At 41.1% G+C, this 19,174-nt stretch overlaps 2 protein-coding genes and 1 long non-coding RNA gene across 5 annotated transcripts in view; 2 read left to right on the plus strand and 1 right to left on the minus strand.

The window, feature by feature from the left end:
- CNDP1 (carnosine dipeptidase 1) overlaps positions 1-2,774 on the plus strand; it is a 36,907-nt gene extending 34,133 nt beyond the window's left edge. For both annotated transcript variants that reach the window (XM_071208591.1, XM_004479129.5), the window contains exons 11-12: positions 973-1,120; positions 1,685-2,774. In XM_071208591.1, coding sequence (XP_071064692.1) covers positions 973-1,120; positions 1,685-1,751 — 215 coding nt within the window. In that variant the 3' untranslated portion in view covers positions 1,752-2,774. The remainder of the gene's footprint in view (positions 1-972; positions 1,121-1,684) is intronic.
- LOC105744760 (uncharacterized) lies at positions 550-15,935 on the minus strand. The gene is made up of 4 exons (XR_001117731.4): positions 15,607-15,935; positions 3,237-3,350; positions 2,263-3,044; positions 550-1,193 (listed from the first exon to the last, which is right to left on the minus strand). It is a non-coding gene; the product is annotated as an uncharacterized lncRNA (long non-coding RNA).
- ZNF407 (zinc finger protein 407) overlaps positions 15,023-19,174 on the plus strand; it is a 516,959-nt gene continuing 512,807 nt past the window's right edge. Inside the window, exon 1 of one of the 2 annotated variants that reach the window (XM_058277896.2) lies at positions 15,023-15,363. The gene's annotated coding sequence lies outside the window, so the exon portion shown is untranslated. Of the gene's footprint in view, positions 15,364-15,578; positions 17,571-19,174 lie in introns of those variants that run through there. The other variant, XM_071208590.1, reaches the window with a different exon arrangement.

Here is a 19,174-nt window from a genome sequence, read left to right on the forward strand (position 1 = left end):
GCATGCTTGTTCTCTTTTGCTGCTTTGTTTTAGTTTTCATTCTTACCATGCCACTGGCAACTTGTCTTCACTTGTCTTAGAGAGCTTGAACTCACCCCTTAGTAGAACCTAGGAGAGCAGGGAAACGATCTCCCAGGGATACCTCGAGAGCTGGCTATGAGCACTGTGACTTTGGGGGATAATTGAGTACGCTACTTACTTCTATACCTGTTACAAAACAAAGCAGAACAAAAAAATCCCAACCCATTTTCATTATACTTGGTTCATGAAGCACTCATAAAAGTAGATATGTCATTTAGTGGTCCTCTAGTCAAAAATGTATGACTTCTCCCAGTCAGGAGACATCAGACAAGCCCCAGGGGAGGGACGTATCACAGAACAACCACAGCACTGTTCAAGAGGTTCAAGGTCACGAAAGACAAGACAGGAACACTGTTACAGACTAGAAGGGGTGGGGCAACGGAATAACAAAATGCAATGTGGGAGTCTGAACTGGATCCTGAAGTAGAAAAAGAACGTGAGTGGAAAAAAGTCAAATAAGACCTAGAGTTTAGTTAATAATGTTGTACCATTGTTATTTTCCTCTTCTTGATGATTGTACAATGGTTATGTAAGATATGAACATTGGGGATAGTAGAGTAAGGGATATAAGTAAACTCTGTACAATTTTTACAACTTTCTGAAATTCTAAATTTAGTTCAGAATTAAAATTGTATTAAAAATCTATTTTTAAAGGCAGACAATTGTAAAGAAGGCAGTCATAGTTTTCTTCTTGACTCTACAGACTATTTTAGGATGCAAACTGCATGATGTCAAGGAGTTTACGTATGCCAGGCACCAAATCTAATGGTATATAACATAGAATTAAAAGTTTAAAAAGAGGAAAAATAAAGAAAAAGCAAGCACTATATTTGAAGAGATTACTTAAGTTGTCCTTATTCTATTGAAATGCCTTCTTTTCCTGTGTCTCAGTGTTCGGAACAGAGCCGGATATGATCCGGGATGGGTCAACGATTCCAATTGCCAAAATATTCCAGGATATTATCCAAAAGAGTGTGATGATGCTTCCCCTGGGAGCGGTTGATGATGGAGAGCACTCTCAGAATGAGAAGATCAACAGGTCAGCTGATCCCCGGGGCTAAGCCCTCATCACAGCGCTCCAGGCCATTCACAGCTGTAATCTCCCATTCAATCTATGCAAGAATGGAGAATATCATTAAAAAAAATTTTTATTAAAGAAGCTTTAGATTACATAAATGTTACATAAAAAATATAGGGGATTCCCATATATACCGCATGCTCCCCTGAGAATATAATTTTAAAGGCTACTTAGGAATGTTTGGTATGTGCACTATTGGGTTAGGAAGGAGATTATACAAATCTCCAAAGTCTCCCAGGTTAGTAAGGACCAAGAAAATATTTGACTCTGATAGTCCTGCCATGTCAATGATGAGAAACCAAGTAAAATGGACTTCTTGAATTAGAGTCCAAGACTGAACTCGTCCTCTTAATAATAATGCAAATTTCACCTAGAACTTACTAAGTGCCTTTCACACTAGGATATTGGAATAGTATGTTAAATCTTGAGATTGAATTTGTATTTGGTACTTTAAATGGTAGACTTATTTTTCTCCTTCATTTGAATGTAAATAACAACATTTCTTTTTACTTTTTCTTTTGTTAGGTGGAACTACATAGAGGGGTCCAAATTATTTGCTGCCTTTTTCCTAGAGATGGCTAAGCTGCATTAAAAACAGGAACTTCCTGAACCAGATCTGACAGACACTTTGCCCCATGCCCTGGACAGGGAGAAAGTTGCTGCAGTAGAGTATGTTTCCCTCCCATTTAAAATGTCATGGGTTCTACATAGTTTAACAGTACAGGCATTGGAAATGCTTTAATGTTCCCAGTTGCACCTCTTCCTAGAGTCACTGCTTTCTTCAACCTGGCTACCCCCTATCCTGCTGCAGTAGCCTCAGGATCGGATTCATTCTAACCTTCTCCCACAAGAGGCCAGCTCTTTATTTAGTTTGACCCTCACCTTGTAAGTCGATTGGCAATGCCACTTGTTTGCTTTACATCCTGAAGTGTTCATGACACATAGTCTTCCCATCCAACGACTGTCGGATCTGACAGGTCCTTGCTTTGACCACCCTCTCCTTTTGATATTGTTCATACAAAGGCTGATCTCCTGCACTGGCTGCAATGATTTCCCCCTGGATTCATTTTTAGAAGAGTTACTAAAGCATGCTATTGTCTTACCTTCTTGCCTTCCCTTCATTTATTTTTCCTGCTTCTTGGAAAGTTCTGCAGCTGAAATGATGAATATTCATATCCTTATGCCACTTGGGATTCCTCAGGCAAAGATGAGGGTTTTTTTTTTCCTTTTTATTCCAAGCTTCTTTACGTTGGCGGCGATTGATGCCAGCTGACTCAGCCCCTCGTGTATCCTGGCCCATCAGCGAAGGCCCGTGCTCTCTCTTTCTCCAGCATCTGGGCCATGTGAAGCCACGAGAGCAGAATCAATCCTGATATAATTCCTCTCACTCTGCTCAAATTTTACTCAGACTGACTACATCTAAATTGCTCAAAGCTTTTAATAGCATCAGCTTTAGAAAGAGAGCTAATCAACCCTGACATCAGTAGCACATTCTAAAATTAAAGCCATCAGCGACTGCTGCATCCATTAATCACTTTAGTTAACCATCTTGTTTGACTTGATTGGATTTGATGGTGTAAATAAATAATAATAAAAAAGAATGTAATTTTCTACAGTTGAGTGTATGTAAACAAATCGATTCAATCTTTATAAATTCATTATTTAAATCACATTAATGGGGAAGAACTTAGGGGTTTATTAAAAATATTTTCTTAGGATTCCAAATAAACACAAAGCAAAACCTATTTGCCTTTAACTTTTTCTATCTCCCTATTGGTTCTTGAAATGTCAGTTTTAAAACTTGCTGCATGGGAGCAGATGTGGCTCAAGCAGTTGAGCACCTGCTTCCCATATGGGAGATCTTGGGTTCAGTCCCTGGTGCCTCCTAAAAACAACAACAACAAAAAGAAAAAAATCAACTCAGGGGAGCCGACGTGGCTCAGTGGTTGAGCACTGGCTTCCCACACAGGAGGTCCGGTGTTCAATCCCCAGCCCCCATATCACAGACAAACAAACAAACAAACAACCTTGCAGCACCACATCTGAAATGACTGGCTGAGGAGTAATTCCACTTCACCTGAATCTAGTCACTGAAATGGGATCCAATGGCTCAGTGGCTGAGTCAGCCTTGTGGGGTGGAGTCATGCAGGATTCCACTTGAAAGCAGGAGATGCCAGACCTTCACCTCCTCCTTTAGAATTGTGAAAGAGAACTTTTAAAAATGAGTTTTTAGTAAATTATTTAATTAGATTTTATTTACACATCACTTCTTTGATACCAGAGAATATCAAATAGTGTTTGTTTTCTATTGGCAGGGATTTGCTATATGATGCCATAAAGCAATTTGCACTCACTGAATTACCCCGGATTTTGTGAAATTTTTGGATTCTGTTGGACTGACCTGACAGTATTTGGCAGGGTTCCCAAAGACTAACAGGGGGCACAAATGCAAAAGACTTACGATGTCAATTTATATTTTAATAGGACTCTTCATATTAGTCAATTAACAAAAAATTTATTACAAAGTATATTGTAATCATTTCTGGGCAAAGCGACATCAGTTCTAAGAAGCTACTAAACAGTAACAAGTGTTCACCCATCTCCCTTCTTGCTGAATCGCTCGGAGACCAGCAGTCTCTTGGTTACTTATTCAAAGGCTCCCGGAAGGAAGGGGAGGAGAACAGTTACTGAAGTTGCCCAGCCTAGGAGATTTCAGTGCCACCTTGTCTGGGTCCAGAGCCGTGGTTTTGTGGCATCCAGGGTGATGGGGTGTGTGGAGCAGTCAGAGTTCCCTCCAGATTTTCCTCTGACCTCTGCTGTTAGCCAGAAGGCTAGAATCTTCTGAGTGGATTGTACTCAGAAAGGTAAGATAAACCTACCCAGTTCTTGGTCAGGAGACCAATTAACCAGTTTCAGGGAAGCAAAGAGATTGGAGGAGAGCGAAATTAAAAAATGTTCTTTTAGGAATTTTATCAAAGAAATACATACACCAAGTTAATAAAAACCACCCATTTTTTCAATAGTGGTTGGGGGGTAGGAGGTAACACTGAGATCAACGGGGATTAGCGTGTTGGAGGAGGGCACTGTCAGGTTTAGTTAACAGATCTCCCAGATTAAAGCATAACCATTGTGATGAAGTTCAGGGGTTACAAATACCAGTTGGATTTGCTAGATGCTCTTATGGAAAAGAAGAACGCAATGCACTGGCCGTTAATCGCACATGGATGTGCACCTGCCGGGAAGCGCGCCCTGGCCGGCAGCACTTGCCCCGGCTCCTGGCGGCCCGGAGAGTGGAGTGAGCTGGGAGCACGCGGAACACCCGGGTGGGCCCTTCCAGGTGCGTCCTGCACCATCCCGGAGGGCCCAGGACGCCCAGCCCGGCCTTGTCCCCTGAGACGTCGTCCAACAATCCCCCTGCCTGGGTGGTACCTGACGCTTGACCGCCCAGAGCGGAGGCGCTCCTCCGGCCCCGGCACTGGCTTCATGGACCGTCAGCCCGTCTATACCAGAACCCCGGCTCTTCCTCGACACTCCCTTTTCTTTCCAATCCAAGGTCAACACCAGTTGACCCCTGTATTAGGCAGCCAAAGGGGTGCTGGTGCAGAGTATCAAAACTCGGCTGGCTTTTACAAAGAGTGTTTACTTGGGGTAGACGCTTACCGTTACCAGGCCCTAAAGAGTCCACCTCACGGGACCGTGAGAGGAACATCCTCACCCAAAGCCTGTTGCCACGTGTTGAAGCAAGATGGCGGGCGAGGCCACGAGGGCTCAGCCTCCCTCCTGCCCCTAAGGCAACACCGTCCCAGCTGCTTCCAGTCTCAGCCGCAGGCTTGCACAAGACTTGTCTTTCTCTCCGGGGCTGGTTTCTCTCCGGGTTTTCTCAGCTGTTCAGGGCTCCGGTCTCTTCAGCAGCAAACTATCAGGTGAAGAGCTTGACCCTTTCCCCCGGGCTCCAGCATCCAAAACTAACTCTCTATATTCTTCCCCATGTGTTTACTACCCTGTGAGAGTCTGTTTTATCCCCACCAAGGGGGTGGAGACTCCCCCGTAATCATGTGGTCCAACAAAAGTCCTAATCTTGATTGAATAAAGTGAAAGTGAAACCTCTGAATCTAATACAATCTAATACAAGCAGAGGAACAGACCAGTGTACAACACAATCCATTATCTATTTTTGTAATTCCTAACCAATATCAAACTGCTACAACCTCTAAAAACTGTACCATTGCCTTCTGTTTCCACTGTCGTTTCCCATAATCTAAAAGCCTAAACTCCTAAAACTCTTGATGGATTATTGTGAAAGCCCCAGACTGGTCTCTTCGCTTATGCTCCAGCCCTCCTCCAGTGGATGGGCCACTGCAGCCTGTGTGTCCTCCACCCCTGCTTAAACCCCGGGGTGGCCCTTGGCCTTGGGGTGATGCTAACGTCGCCACCTGCTCTGTAAGCCCTCGACAGTCTGGCTTCTGCTCACTCCTTAGCCACGCTCTGCCCCTGCAACCCCTTCTTCTGGTTTCTCAAGCATACCAAGCTCTTCCGTGTGCCTCGGTCCTTCTCGATGCTCTTCACCCTCCCTGAAACTCTCTTCTCTGCCCTTGCCACCACGCCCCTGTTGTCCTTTAGGTTGCAGCTTTGTGAGGGAAGGCTTTTCTGGTTCCTCCTGAGTAAAAAGGTGTCCCAGTTATAACTCTCATAGTCTCCTGGTAGCATTTCTTATAATTGGAATGAAGTTCATATTTGTACAATTTAAAAAGCGCCAGTTCCCCTGCTGGACTGTAAAACCCTTGAGGGTAAATTGAGGGCAGAAACCATGTATGGTTTCTCTGTCACGGTTTCCTGAAAGTTCCATATTGTATGTCTTGGGTAACATTTAGATGATGAAATGAATGAAAATTTCAACCCTTGTACCATCCATATACATGCAGCCATGCATTTTCATAATTTTTATACAAGTCTCTTTCCCCTACTAAATTTGTATTCCTAAGACAGAGACTATTTCCAATTAATCTCTTTGCCTGTGGGGCCCAGTGGAGAGCCCTCCACAGAGTAAGTTCTCAGTGCTGATTGCACTGGGATTTTTAGTGTCTCCCACACCAGGCCTGCTGTCCTGACCCTTACCCATGTTGTTGACTTCTACCTTTATTTTTATTTATTTATAAATATTTATTTATTTACTCCCCACCCCCAGTTTTTTGTGCTCGCTGTCTGCTCTCTGTGTCCATTTGCATTGTGTTCTTCTGTGTCTGCTTGTCTTTAGGTGGCACCAGGAACCAATCATGGGACCTTCCAGGGTGGGAAGGAGGTACTCAATCGCTTGCGCCACCTTAGCTCCCTGGTCTGCCATGTCTCTTATTGTCTCTTCTCTGTGTCTCTTTGTTGTGTCATCTTGCTGCACCAGCTCTCCATGTGGCCCAGCACCTGTGCGGTTCAGCTCTCCACATGGATCAGCACTTGTGCTGGCTGGCGGTCCACTGGACCAGTTTGCCTTCATCAGGAGGGCCCAGGAATCAAACCCTGGACCTCCTATGTGGTAGAAGGGAACCTAATTGCTTAAGCCACAACCACTTCCGAACTTCTTTCTTTATGTTTTTCCCTTCACATCACTCCTTGCTGAAAGCTTCTTATGACCAGCTAGTGCTGGGGCAAAGCACATAAAATAAGTCCTATTGAGATGTCCTTGATTATAAAGGTTTGATGTGTAACCCTCCCAGATGTTATTTATATTTCAGTAGGGGTAATGCCCTAAGTTATAGCACAAACAGGCAGCCTGGAGCCTTATAGATTCCTCCCCGCTATTTGCTTTGACTTTCATGATATTCTAAACTTCTGAAATGTGTGCCAACATTTCAAAATTGGCAGATGTCACATAAAACATTTATCTTGAGCAATCAGAAGATTGGACAACACTGATCTGCCCTTCCTGCAGGTGATAACTAGCTCAGAGAAGGTGCAGTTGACCCCTTTAAGAGCTGAGTACAGTGCCTGACCCATAATGTCTGCTCAACAAATATTACATAGCATTGCTATTAATCAATTTATTAGAGGAAGTGCAATGAAAAAGGAAGGTCACGAAGTGATAGCTACTTTCACTTAAAAAACAAAACCCAAAACAAACTTTGTTTCATGTTTGGGCAAAATGACTTTTAAATAGTACTCTAGCTTTAAATGTATTCAATGCTATACAAATGCTATTTTTAATGTTATTTTTCAGTCCAAGTATAAATATTAGTTGAGCACGTAATATTTATGACAAACTAAAAATTTTATCTTGAAGATATTTGTTTCTATGTTTAGATATAGCACAATTATTTATCTGTAATTCCACTACTTTTCATAACAAGCAGTAAAATTTAAACCAAGGCCAAATAATTGTGCATTTGTCTTCCGTTATTCCACTAATTGATCCTATAACATAATACCTGAAAGGTAAGACAGATAAGCTTCCTCTTTACTATATTGAAAATAATTTTCTCCTTTAGGAAGAAGCTTCTGGAGGCAGAGAATGGGTTGCATATGTTCTATATTTTTCTCAGTTCTCCAAAGACTCAATCAACTGATGAAGTACAAAGACAGGAATATAGAAGATTTTCTGACGCAAAATGATGCATTCTTTCTTTTTTTCCAACTTGATGTAGAAGCGAAAGGATGGTAAATGTAATCACTATAATTTTTTTTCAACAGTTATGATAAGTAAATAAAAGCTTCTGAGCTATTTTAGTTTGGGTAGAATTGAAGAGAAAAAATTGTTATGTGGGAAAATTTTATTTAAAAACATTATTCTAGTGTAATGCTGTATTCAGAATGGAAAAAGATGTCAGGAAAATTATGCCTTTGACTGTAATAGAAAATATAAAGTTTTAAATCATCTTACCTCCCACACTGAAATTCAGCAAAACAGCATTCAAGAACTTAGATTTAAAATTCTAGTGTGGGTGGTTAAGTGTTCCTAGCATATTCTTATTGTTATTATAGATAGGCATTTGAATGTGATGACAGAAAATGTTAATTTAAAGGAAATTGTAACTTGAAATGAGACTATAAAAGTGAATTAGTCATCAAAACTGACTGGTCATCAAAGATGACCAATGCTTGCTTTTATATTTTAAATAATTATAATTAAATAAGGGAGGACATATAAACTTGATTTAAAACCCCACTTGCAGAACTACACAGAAATGGAAAATTGAGGGGCTGGGAGGGGAACGATTCAGAAAAGGAGAGAGCCACAGAGAGGAAGCAACAAATTCTGCATATAAACTCTGCCTAAATCTCTGGCTGACCTCTGAACTATGCATGTTTGATGCAGATTCAAGCTTCCCAGCTAAAACTAAAAGAACTGAATGAGATTTCAGTACCACCTATGACAGGAAAGACAAACTATGGAGTACAAATACAGCCAAAATAACTGCCTGCTAAACAACAACAACAACAATTTACACTATTTAGAGGAACATAACAGAATCTAGACTATCTACATTGTATTGTTTTGATGTATAGGATACAATACAAAATTATTAGACATTTAAGAAGTGAAAAAATATAACTTATAGAAAAAAGAGAAAATCAGTTGAGATTAACTCCAAGATAATCCAGATGTTGAAATGAGTAGTCAAAATTTCAAAGCAGTTATAACTATGCTCAAAGATATGAAGGAAAATATGCTCATAATAAACAAATAGGACATTTATGAAGAGAAATAGAAACTATAAGAAAGAATTAAATACAAGTATTAGAACTTTAAAATAAAAAAAAAAATTCCGGTATGGGTTTAACGGAAGGTTGAAGATGACAGGAGAAAGAATCATGGCATTTAGAAGATAGAATCACAGAAAATTATCCAATCTGAAGGTAACAGAGAAAAAAGAATGAAGGAAAAAAAAGAACAGAGCCTCAGTGAATTATGTGATAATCTCAGAAGGTGTAATATATTTAATACATTTATTTGAAGTCCAGGATAAAAAGAGAAGGAGAAGAAAAGTATTTGAAGAAATAATGACCCCACATTTTCCAAACTTGATGAAAGATATACATTTATAGATTTAAGAAGATCAGAAGGGGAGCAGGTGCAGTTCAGTTGTTGAGCACCTGCTTCCCATCTCTGGGGTCCTGGGTTCAATCCCTGGTATGTCCTCAAAAAAAAAAAAAAATATCAGAAAATCCCAAGCAAAATATAGGAAGAAAATCATATATAGGCGCATCATAGTCAAAAACTGAAATCCAAAACAAAGAGAAATTCTTGAAAGCAGCCAGAGAAAAATGACAAATTACATCCAGGAAAATGTAAAGGGGAACAAAGATAGAGATGTCCTCTGACAGGAATAAATGGAGGTCAGAAGGCATGGAAAGAAATCTTTTCATTTAACATAACTCTCTTGTAGACAGCAAATGGCCAAGGCTCCTTTTAATAACTATTCTGGAAATCTCTTCTTTTTAATATAGATTGCTGGGAAGCGGATTTGGATCAATGGATAGAGCGTCCACCTACCACATGGGAGGTCCAGGGTTCAAACCCAAGGCCTCCTGATCTGTGTGGTGAGCTGGCCCACGCACAGTGCTGATATGCGCAAGGAGTGCCCTGCCACACAGGGGTGTCCCCCACGTAGGGGAGCCCCACGCACAAGGAGTGCACCCCATAGGGACAGCCGTCCAGTGTGAAAAAAATGCAGCCTGCTCAGGAGCGGTGCCACTCACATGGAGAGCTGACACAGCAAGATGATGCAACAAAAAGAAACACAGATTCCTGGTGCTGCTGACAAGAATATAAGTGGACACAGAAGTACATACAGTGAATGGACACAGAGAGCAGACAACTAGGGGAGGGAGGGCAGGAAAGGGAGAGAAATAAAAAAATAAAATAAAATAAATCTTAAAAAAAAAAGATTGCTTAATCATTAACCTTTCATGTAATGATTGATATGGTTGGATTGACGAGTACCATTTTACTATTTGTTTACTCTATATTTTATCTATAACTTTTATTGTTATTGATTTTTATCCTTTCTGGAAATTCTTTAAATTATCTTTAAATTATGTAAAAAAAGAAAAAGTTAAAAAAATAAGTGCAAAAATATGAATAAAATCTATGGGTTAGATTACAGTATTGTCTCAATGTTAATTTCCTGATTTTGATCATTATATTGTGCTTATATAACAGAATGTTTATGATCTTGGGAAATAGGTATTTAGGGGTAAAATTGTATCATGCTTGCAATATCCTTTCAAGTAGTTCAGAAAAAAATTCATAAAACTATAAGGCAAATATGGTAAAATGCTGCTTTATGGTGCAGCAGAAGAAAACTTGACTCAAAACAAAAACAAAAACAAAAAAACCTGACTCCAACTTACTTAAACAATAAAATAATTTTTTTTTTTCCTAGAGTAAATGAGAAGTTCCAAGGTGGGCTGGCTCTGAGTGAGGCTTGCCTGTGGCTCTTGAGGTCACTAAGGGCTCTGTGCTTTCAGTCACAATATGTGTAATCTGTCAAGGATTACTCGCTCAGAGAAAAAACAGCTTGCTTTGAATTTCACCTTTAGAATTAGAAAGTTAGTTTCCAGTCAGATCAATGGAACCTGTCAACTGGAAATGAGGAACACTGGGTTGTTGGAGAGACTGTGCCATCAGTAACAGAAAGCCTAGTTGGCCCTCTGATGGTTTTATATTATACTTTTGATAAAGGCAAGCAATTTAACACTAAACATGAAGAGCATAGCATGATGTCAATTTGCATTAGGAAATTCAAGTTCTTCATAATTCTTAAGTGTACTTTAATTTCTTATGATAAAAGTATTATTTATGGTAAAATTATAATTAAAATTGCTTAAACCATCTCTTCCAGCAATTATGTACAGCTGTCATCTTTCATGAAAATTCCCTTAGGTTCCTCTGCCCACTAGGGTAATTAATAAACACTCGTTGGTTACCTCTCCCTTGCTGGAATTATTAATGGGTAGGGCCATTGCTAAAAAAGGAGACAGTGGGAGAGGGCATGAGCAAAACCTCAGGCTGAATATTTACTGATACATGCCCAGACTTGAATTGGGAATATCTGAATTTCAAAATTGTGCAATTTTCTTTAGGTTAGCTTGGGGCAAAGATAGACCTGTGACCTAGATCTTCCCTTTTGTTACAGAAAGGGATTTTGGGGACAATTCTCAAATCAGTGGTGTCCCCCAACCTTGGTAATGGCTCCAACTATGGTTCGGGAGGGCTGCAGAAATATTTACAAATGTAGATTATTACACGTAAAAAATAGAGAGTAATTTTTACTAGTCAGAAAAAATCATTCCTTGGAGCAGTCTAAGATGATGAATAGCATTAGTTAGAAGTGTAAGGATAGATAGTTCTTAGGGAAAATTTGTTTCCAATATTAAGAACCATGAGTCAATGCATAGAGACCAGAGTTGATGACAGTGGGTGGGGGTTCCCTTCATAGAAAAATGGTGGGAATAGGAGTCCCACACCTGGCAGAGGGTCCATCAGCTCTATCCAATCTGTGTTAAAAATGAAATCTTTGAGAAAACCAACTGGTGAACTCAATGGACCTCCACAGAAGTACCCTCTTGCTGGCTGGTCTGTATCTCAGCCCAGAAAAGGTGCTTGACCTCCTACCCCTGGGGTCCCCATCCTTCCACAATGCTAGACTAGTCAGAGAAGGATCTGGTCGCTCTTGCTTTATACCAAGTTTGAAATGAAAAATTTTGTTCTGTGGGTATATAAAGGTGTGGGACAAATGAATAATTTAAAAGATGTCCAAGACTTAGGGGTCTTGCTTTTGCTTCTGAACTTAAAGAGCTTTGAGGTAAACTCTGGACGGGCAGAGAAGACAAATATATCTTAATGATTGTGAAAATTAAAGCCAATGTAGACTGGCCTTCTACTTAAGAAGATTCCCAAAAGCTTCATCAATGCTCTCCTTGATGAAAAATTTTCTTTTCTAGTAGCCATATAAATTTGAATAATAATGACATGTTGTATGTTACTTCACAAAAAAATTTTAGAGAATGTTTTTATGAATGGCATACATTCCAGAAAGCAGAGGCCAGCATGATGAGCCCCCAAATATATTCATCATCAAAATTAAGTAATTACCAAGATTTTATTACTGAATTTTTAGTGTGGTTTATATATGCAAAAAATTAAACTATGCTGTATTTTAGATGTATCCTGATGATAAGGTGAAATTCCATAGTCAGAGTTGCAATGTCATTTAACTTGTGGAGTATACTGACTATTCTGAGTAAAATACTCCTGGGTGACACAAACTGTACTATGTCTTCTCCTCTATATACTATATTGAGTACATCACATAGGAGACATAGGGTTCAATGAGAGCTGAATAAGATGCTAAGACCCTGTAGTCCCAGAGTCAAAGGCCTAAGAATATTATAGATGAGTTCAATTATGGTCAATCATAATGGTTATGTCCTTAATGTGACTAATTAGTGGTTCAAGATAAACATGAATTGAATGATTATAATCTGTTTCTCTGGAAGGGTGGGGCTTTGTAGTAATTTATTTCTATTTCAGATAGTATTAGAGATGATTTCTGATGAATGTACTCATGAGAAAGTAGATCAGAACATACTTCAAAGAGTGATTGGCATGCCTTTAATATAAAGCCTATTTTTAAAATTGGTCAATTAAAGTGGCACAATTTGAAGCGTTATGTATAGAACTTTTTGTATTTTGCATGCCAGACTTGAAAACCTGTCAAGTTACCATGTATCTAACTTATTATCCTCTTATTTCTTGCCCTTAAAGCTGGGGTTCTTAAACTTTTTTGTTCTATGGACCCCTTTGCCAGTATGGTGAAAACCACGGACCCCCACTATACTATACTGTGCATTATTCAATAAATCACACTTGCACCAATACTTCCCCATAAGAATAATGTTCTTTTGAATTTCACTTCAAGCTCATGGACCCCTTGTTAAGAACCTCGGCCTTAAATACTTTAACAAAACAGGATGGCATGTGATCTTAAAAGCAAAGCAAAACAAAAGTCTAATTTTTTTTATTTCTATGGAGGCAAAGGAAAACATAATCACGTTTTTTTTCTTATTTTCTTGAGTTTTTCCAGAGCACTGCATGACATATGGTAGGTGCTCAATAAATCAGCTCTCACTATTAAGTATTACTGACTAGAACAAAATCCCTTAATGAGAGTAATATTAGAAACTATCATATGATTTAGAAAATTTTGTTTTAGAAGGGAAATTTTCCCTATGTGACTTCTTTTACATGAGGTAAAAGGTCAAACTGACTTAAGGTCACATGATGATTCAAAGGTCCTCTCAACATTTTAACAGATGATGGAACTGGAAAACCCACTAATCAAAGAAGGGTGATAAAATATTAACTAAAGGTGGAAAGATCAATAATTCAACGATCAACAGCATGCCTAATCTGTAAGAAAAGTGTGGTATTCTTATTGTCAAGAAGTTTATCACCTTGTCATACAAGACTGACATTGCTGAACTATCCAAAGATTAATAGTAATATTACATTTTCATGTACATGTTAAGTAAATTTCAAGCAAACACTTTAAAGACAGAATCTAGCTTTACAAATCTTAGTACCAGGTACCCAATAAATGTTGAATTAATGGAATAAATGTAATATTGACAGGCTAGTCACTTGTTCTGAGGAAACTGATTTTCATGTCTTTCTTTAGAACTGTTAACTATTACTAAACTGAATCAGCAGGATAGAGTGGAAAAGACGGATTCTGGAGTTACAGCTGAGTTCCACTTTCACTAGCTGTATATTCTTGGCACAGCTGACTCTTCTAAATGGCAATTTTCTTCAGTGGATAGCATACCTATAACCTGCAATGAAAATTCAACTAGATAATACCTATGAAAAGTTCTCTATAAAAGAATATTAAAAGATATGAGATTAGCACCTGAATATATTCTGAGTTAAGTAGAATTGAGTTGTAATTGATTTTATTTAGGAAGCGTATCTTCAGGTCATTTTTAAAGAAAATCCCATTTACTTTGAATTATCTTTCTAAATACAAATCCGATGGTATAACACACCACTACAGCCTGTTTCCCTAAACCTACAAGATGTAGTCAAACTACTTAGCAAGGCGTATCTTCACAATCCCAAGCAGGAAATCACCGTCCATCTCTATAGGCACGTCTGTATCATAACAATTATCAAGTTGTGATGTATCTGTCAATGCAGGTTTCCTTACTAAAATTTTAATTTCCAAAGAAAACTTGTATCAGGGAGGTGGGAAGGGGCTATAACTATTGTATCCTGTAACCAAGCCTCGTTTTCTTACTAAGAATCCCTTGTACTGTGCAGTTAGGTCTGTTAAACGTTTTAAACACCCAAGGCATTTTCAGCTTTTATTGTCTCATGAATCCGTGCCAAACTGGACAACAACCCACATTCAGTTCCTTCGCCTTTTCGTTGGTAACAGAATTCAACTCGTGGATTCCTACGACCTTCGATTCCTTGGATCCCATTTTGGAGTTGAGAGGTGTTCCCATTACTCTAGCGATAAGCACGCGCCTCTCATTCCCTCAAATCAGAGCCTTAGGTGCGTCCAGCACGCCTAGCTGGCTGAAAGAGGGCAGTGGGCATCCGAGTGCGGACCCCCGGGTCTTGCCCCAGGCCCATCGGGTCTCCGCCCGCGGGACTCCCAGACCTTCTCCGTGCCCGGTCCTCAGCAGCGCTGGCGCGGGGAGTGGGGGGCAGAGCTAGGTGAGCAGAGAAGAGAGTAGGTAGGAGGCGGGATCTGCCCAGGCGCAACTGGCTCCAGGACCCTCGGGAAATCCCAGGCCGTCCTCCGGGTTAGGCACCGCCCGCTTTTAGCCGGACGCGCGTCTCTTCTTCCTTAGATTGACGCCTTCGACTTTCCGTTTTCCTTCACGCGGAGATGGGCGGGACTTCCTGTTCATCTCCAAGTGACTTCCGACAAGAACAGATTAACCAAAACCTAGATGGCGCCCGGGACCACTAGCCACCCAGGAAGAAAGAGGGAACTCGTTTTGGGTTTCAGTAAATCAGTTTCGAGGTCCTGATTCTCGGTCGCGGTATCCGGCATTCCGTCTACACGGCGGAGTTGTTCAGGGAGCCGCCGGAAGTCGCCTACGGAGAAACAGGAAGTCCCGCCTCTTCCTCCCAAAGGGAAGACGGTGAGCCGGAGGAGTCAGTCAGAGGGGAGAGCAGGAGCGATTCTGTCGGCAAACAGGTAAGTTATTCACTGGCCGGGGCGGGGGACTGGGAGGCGGGGACCGTCCGGCGTCAGCGCGGGGCCTGGGGGCGGTGGCCTGAGGGCCGGGAGCCGGGCGGCTCGGCGCCGGGAGCCCCGCCAGGGCTCCGCACTCCCTCCCCTCCCCCCTCCCCCGCCTCCGCCCCTCCCGGCCGCCACACGCAGACACACACCCTCGCCGAGTCCCGCCGCCCGCCCTCCCCGCTGAGCCTGCCCTGTCACCTGCTCGGCCCGCAGGCCTGACCGAGGGACCCTCTCGATCCCCCGTCGTCGCGCGGCGGGAGCGCGCGCCGAGCCCCTCGGGACTGCGGATCCGGCGGTGCCTCCGTTTCCCCACATCCTCTGCTGCCTGTCAGCGCGGAAACGGCGACCCTGCTCGCTCCGCTCGCATCCCTGCAGCTAAAATTGGGTGGTTTCTTGCTCGCGATTCTCCCGAAGGAAAATAGCCGCACGACCAGCCCCTGAGGTTCCAGCGTGTAGTGCCCCGCAGTGATTTTAGTAGGCCGCCCACCCTCTCTCGTGTCACCGCCAGGCTGCCACTCGCGCCTGGTTCCGTTACGTGACGCCAGCGTGGGCAGGCGGGCAGCAGCTGCCCGGCGCTAGTGACCGCGAGCACCACTAGGGGAGTGAGGGGTCTTAGCCGGCCACGGGATTTGCAAACTGTTCTAAGCACGGGGAGACCCTAGGCTACCTCACACCGCGGTTTGCAGCAGTGGGTTTTTGTCTCAGAGATACTTACCTTTTCCAGCCACCTAGCATGTCCTCTGTTTGCTTTTCCTTTCTGGAGTTTAGTAGAGGTGGGTCCCATTGCTGCTTGATCCCTGTCGGTTCTTTGGGCTTTGCATTCATTTCCTTCGGGAGCTCTGGAATAGAACATCTTGGTAGGGCTGGCATCCGTGGACACACATGGAGGCTCTCTTTTTTCTTCAGAGTTGTGCATTATTTTATAGGTAATCATATTCCTAATGACGATTCAGTTTACAACCTCACAGCCTGAGCCTGGTGGAATTAGTTAAAATATGCACCTTATTTTGTAGTGAGGTGGTAGTCTGGTTGGAACACTGTGTGGGGGAAGGGCTCTAACGTATATTGACTTAAATTATTAGAAGAGCACAGCAACCTTTTGTAATAGGAGTTATTGTTCCCTTTTTACAAACTGAGACTCAGATTAAATAAATTGACCGAAGATGGTGTTGGGATTCCAATCCCAAGTGTTTGGTATTTCATTGCTCATTCTTTTTAAAATGTACTTTATGCACAGTAATTAACTTCTGTTGTTTCTGAAAACACTGAGGCAAGTCACTCTAGTAGCTGATGTCTGATTGAATAACATGTTTTAAGGCAGGTGTATTTATTGCTATTAACAAAGTTGCCACTGGTACCTTTTTATAATTTTTTAAAAAACCTTTTATTGTAGTAACAAATATGCAGCACAAAATTTCTCATTTTACAAATGTATTATTATATATTAATTATATTCACAATATTGTGCTATCATCCCTAATATCCATTACATCTACTTTTTCATTACAGCGTACAAAAATTACTTATTAAGCTGTAACTCCCACTTTCTGACCACCCTCTCCCCAACCTATAAACCTGTAAGTCTTTATCTGACTCTGTGAAAGATTTCTTTTTCTAGGTGTTTCATTTAAGTGATACCATACAATATTTGTCTTTTTGTGTCTAGCTTATTTCACTCACTTGATGTCTTCAAGGTTCATGCATGTTGTAGCATGCATTAGAACTTCATTCCTTTTTATGCCTAAATAATAATTGTCCATTGTGTGGATATACCACATTTCATTTATCCATCTGTTGATTGACGCTTGGGTTGCGTCCACTTTTTGGCTGTTGTGAATAGTATTGAGATAAACAGTGGTATGTAAATACCTGTTTGTGTCCCTGCTCACAGTTCTTTTGGGTATATACTGAGAAGTGGAATTTGCTGGGTCATATGATAATTATTTTTTCAGCTTTCTGAGAAATTGCAAAACTGATGTCCACAGTGGCTGCACTGTTTTACAGTGCTAGCCACTGGTGTCTTTAAAAACTTTCTATTCTGGACTAACTTTTTTACAGATTTGTAGAAAAGCTGCAATATAGGACAGAGAATTCCTCTGGTTCCTTTTAAACAGAGCAAAGTGACTCTACTTCAACAAACGTTAGTTCCTGCTTTGTGCCAGGTAACTGTTTCTGGGTGTTGGGAGATAAGTAACATACTGCCTTAGAGAATTGCCAGGTATTGTTAAAGGGACAAATATAATTCTATTTGCTAAGTGCTAAAATGGATATATGGGAGCACAGAGAAACTTAGACTTGCCTGCCTGAGTTGGAGTGGTGAAAGCTTCTTGCAGGTTACAGTTTTTGAGTTAGGCATCAAGGATTATTAGGTAGCAGTGGACTGTTGGGACATCTCCCCCAATTTTCATTCTAATTAGATATATCTTATAGGAGTATACTCTAACTTCTATGGAGTATACTCTAACTTCTATAAAAAACTCCTAATTTGCTTTATCTCTCTTTTTCATATGTACTTTAAGAAGGTGATTTGTATCACAAGTTGTGAGAATTTCAGTTTATAAATCAATGAATAGGAGAATAAATTAAGCTGTGCAGTTCTAGTCAGTAACTGTAACACCCTCAACCATTGGGATTTTTAGGAATACAATGTGTCCCTTTCCTTTCTTTGCTAGTGGCCCTTTTCCTTCAAATTCAACTCTGATTACTAGTGGAATCTAGTTATTCATTCATGAAACACTTTTTGCATGCTTGCTCTGTGCCAGCCATTGGTGCTAGGGTAAACTGGTGGACTGGATAGTAGGGTCTAGATGAGTGGGCAGCGGCAGTGCAATGGAAGTGTTAGTGCAGCAGTCTGGGGCAGAGTGCTACTGCAGTAGTTTGAACTCTTGACTGTGGACTGTAGAAATGGACTCTGGCCAACTTGAGCACAAAAGAGATTTAATGGAAAGCCATAGATAGCTTTTGGAATTGACTGAAAAGCTGAAGAACTGAATTCAAGAAAGAGAGAAGAAACAAGAGAGACTGGCTGGCTGAGACCATATCCTCGGTCATGCCATGTAAGCAATATGGTTAGGATTTTGCTGTTGACAACATGGTCACTGGACAAAACTGACACCTTTGTTGCTGGGCCATTGACTCTGCTACCACTGACCTCCTACTGCCCCTGCATCTTTATGACATTTTTCCAACATTTAAAATTTCTGGGTAGGAGCATGAGATGGGCCAAGCCAAATTAGCTGCCGGTGAGCAGGGAAATGGACTGTTTGTGCCTACCTCTCACTAAGACACACATGACAAGGGGGTCCTACAAAATTGGAAAGTACTTCAGGGTCTAGGTAGCCTTTGAAGTGAAATGTTTAGCATAACCACTTAACTAAGACCTGAAGAATTTTGGAATTCCAAGCAGAATTATGCGTAAAACGTAAGTTAGAATGAGCTGGGCGAAGAGATAGATAGAGGATGGGGAACAGAGTTTTTGGTAGAGGAAAGACCAAGAGTCAAAAGTAGCATGGAACTTTGCAGGAATTAAAAGGTGTTTGTTATGGCTAGATCATAAGATGGGAGGAGGAGTTGTGAAAGAGAAATCTGGAGAGGACTCTTGGAAGTAATGTAGGTAGCATAGTGACATGAGCAGAACTTAAAAAAAAAATGACCTTGGTTGCAAATGTGGAGACCAGAGTTGTAAGTGAGGCATCATAGTTATCTAGTCCAGAATTAACGGCAAAGGAGGCAGTGGGAAATGAGCGGATTTTGCTTATTTAGTCTG

Source organism: Dasypus novemcinctus, chromosome 16, assembly GCF_030445035.2.
Source record: "Dasypus novemcinctus isolate mDasNov1 chromosome 16, mDasNov1.1.hap2, whole genome shotgun sequence".
Taxonomy (NCBI): domain Eukaryota; kingdom Metazoa; phylum Chordata; class Mammalia; order Cingulata; family Dasypodidae; genus Dasypus; species Dasypus novemcinctus.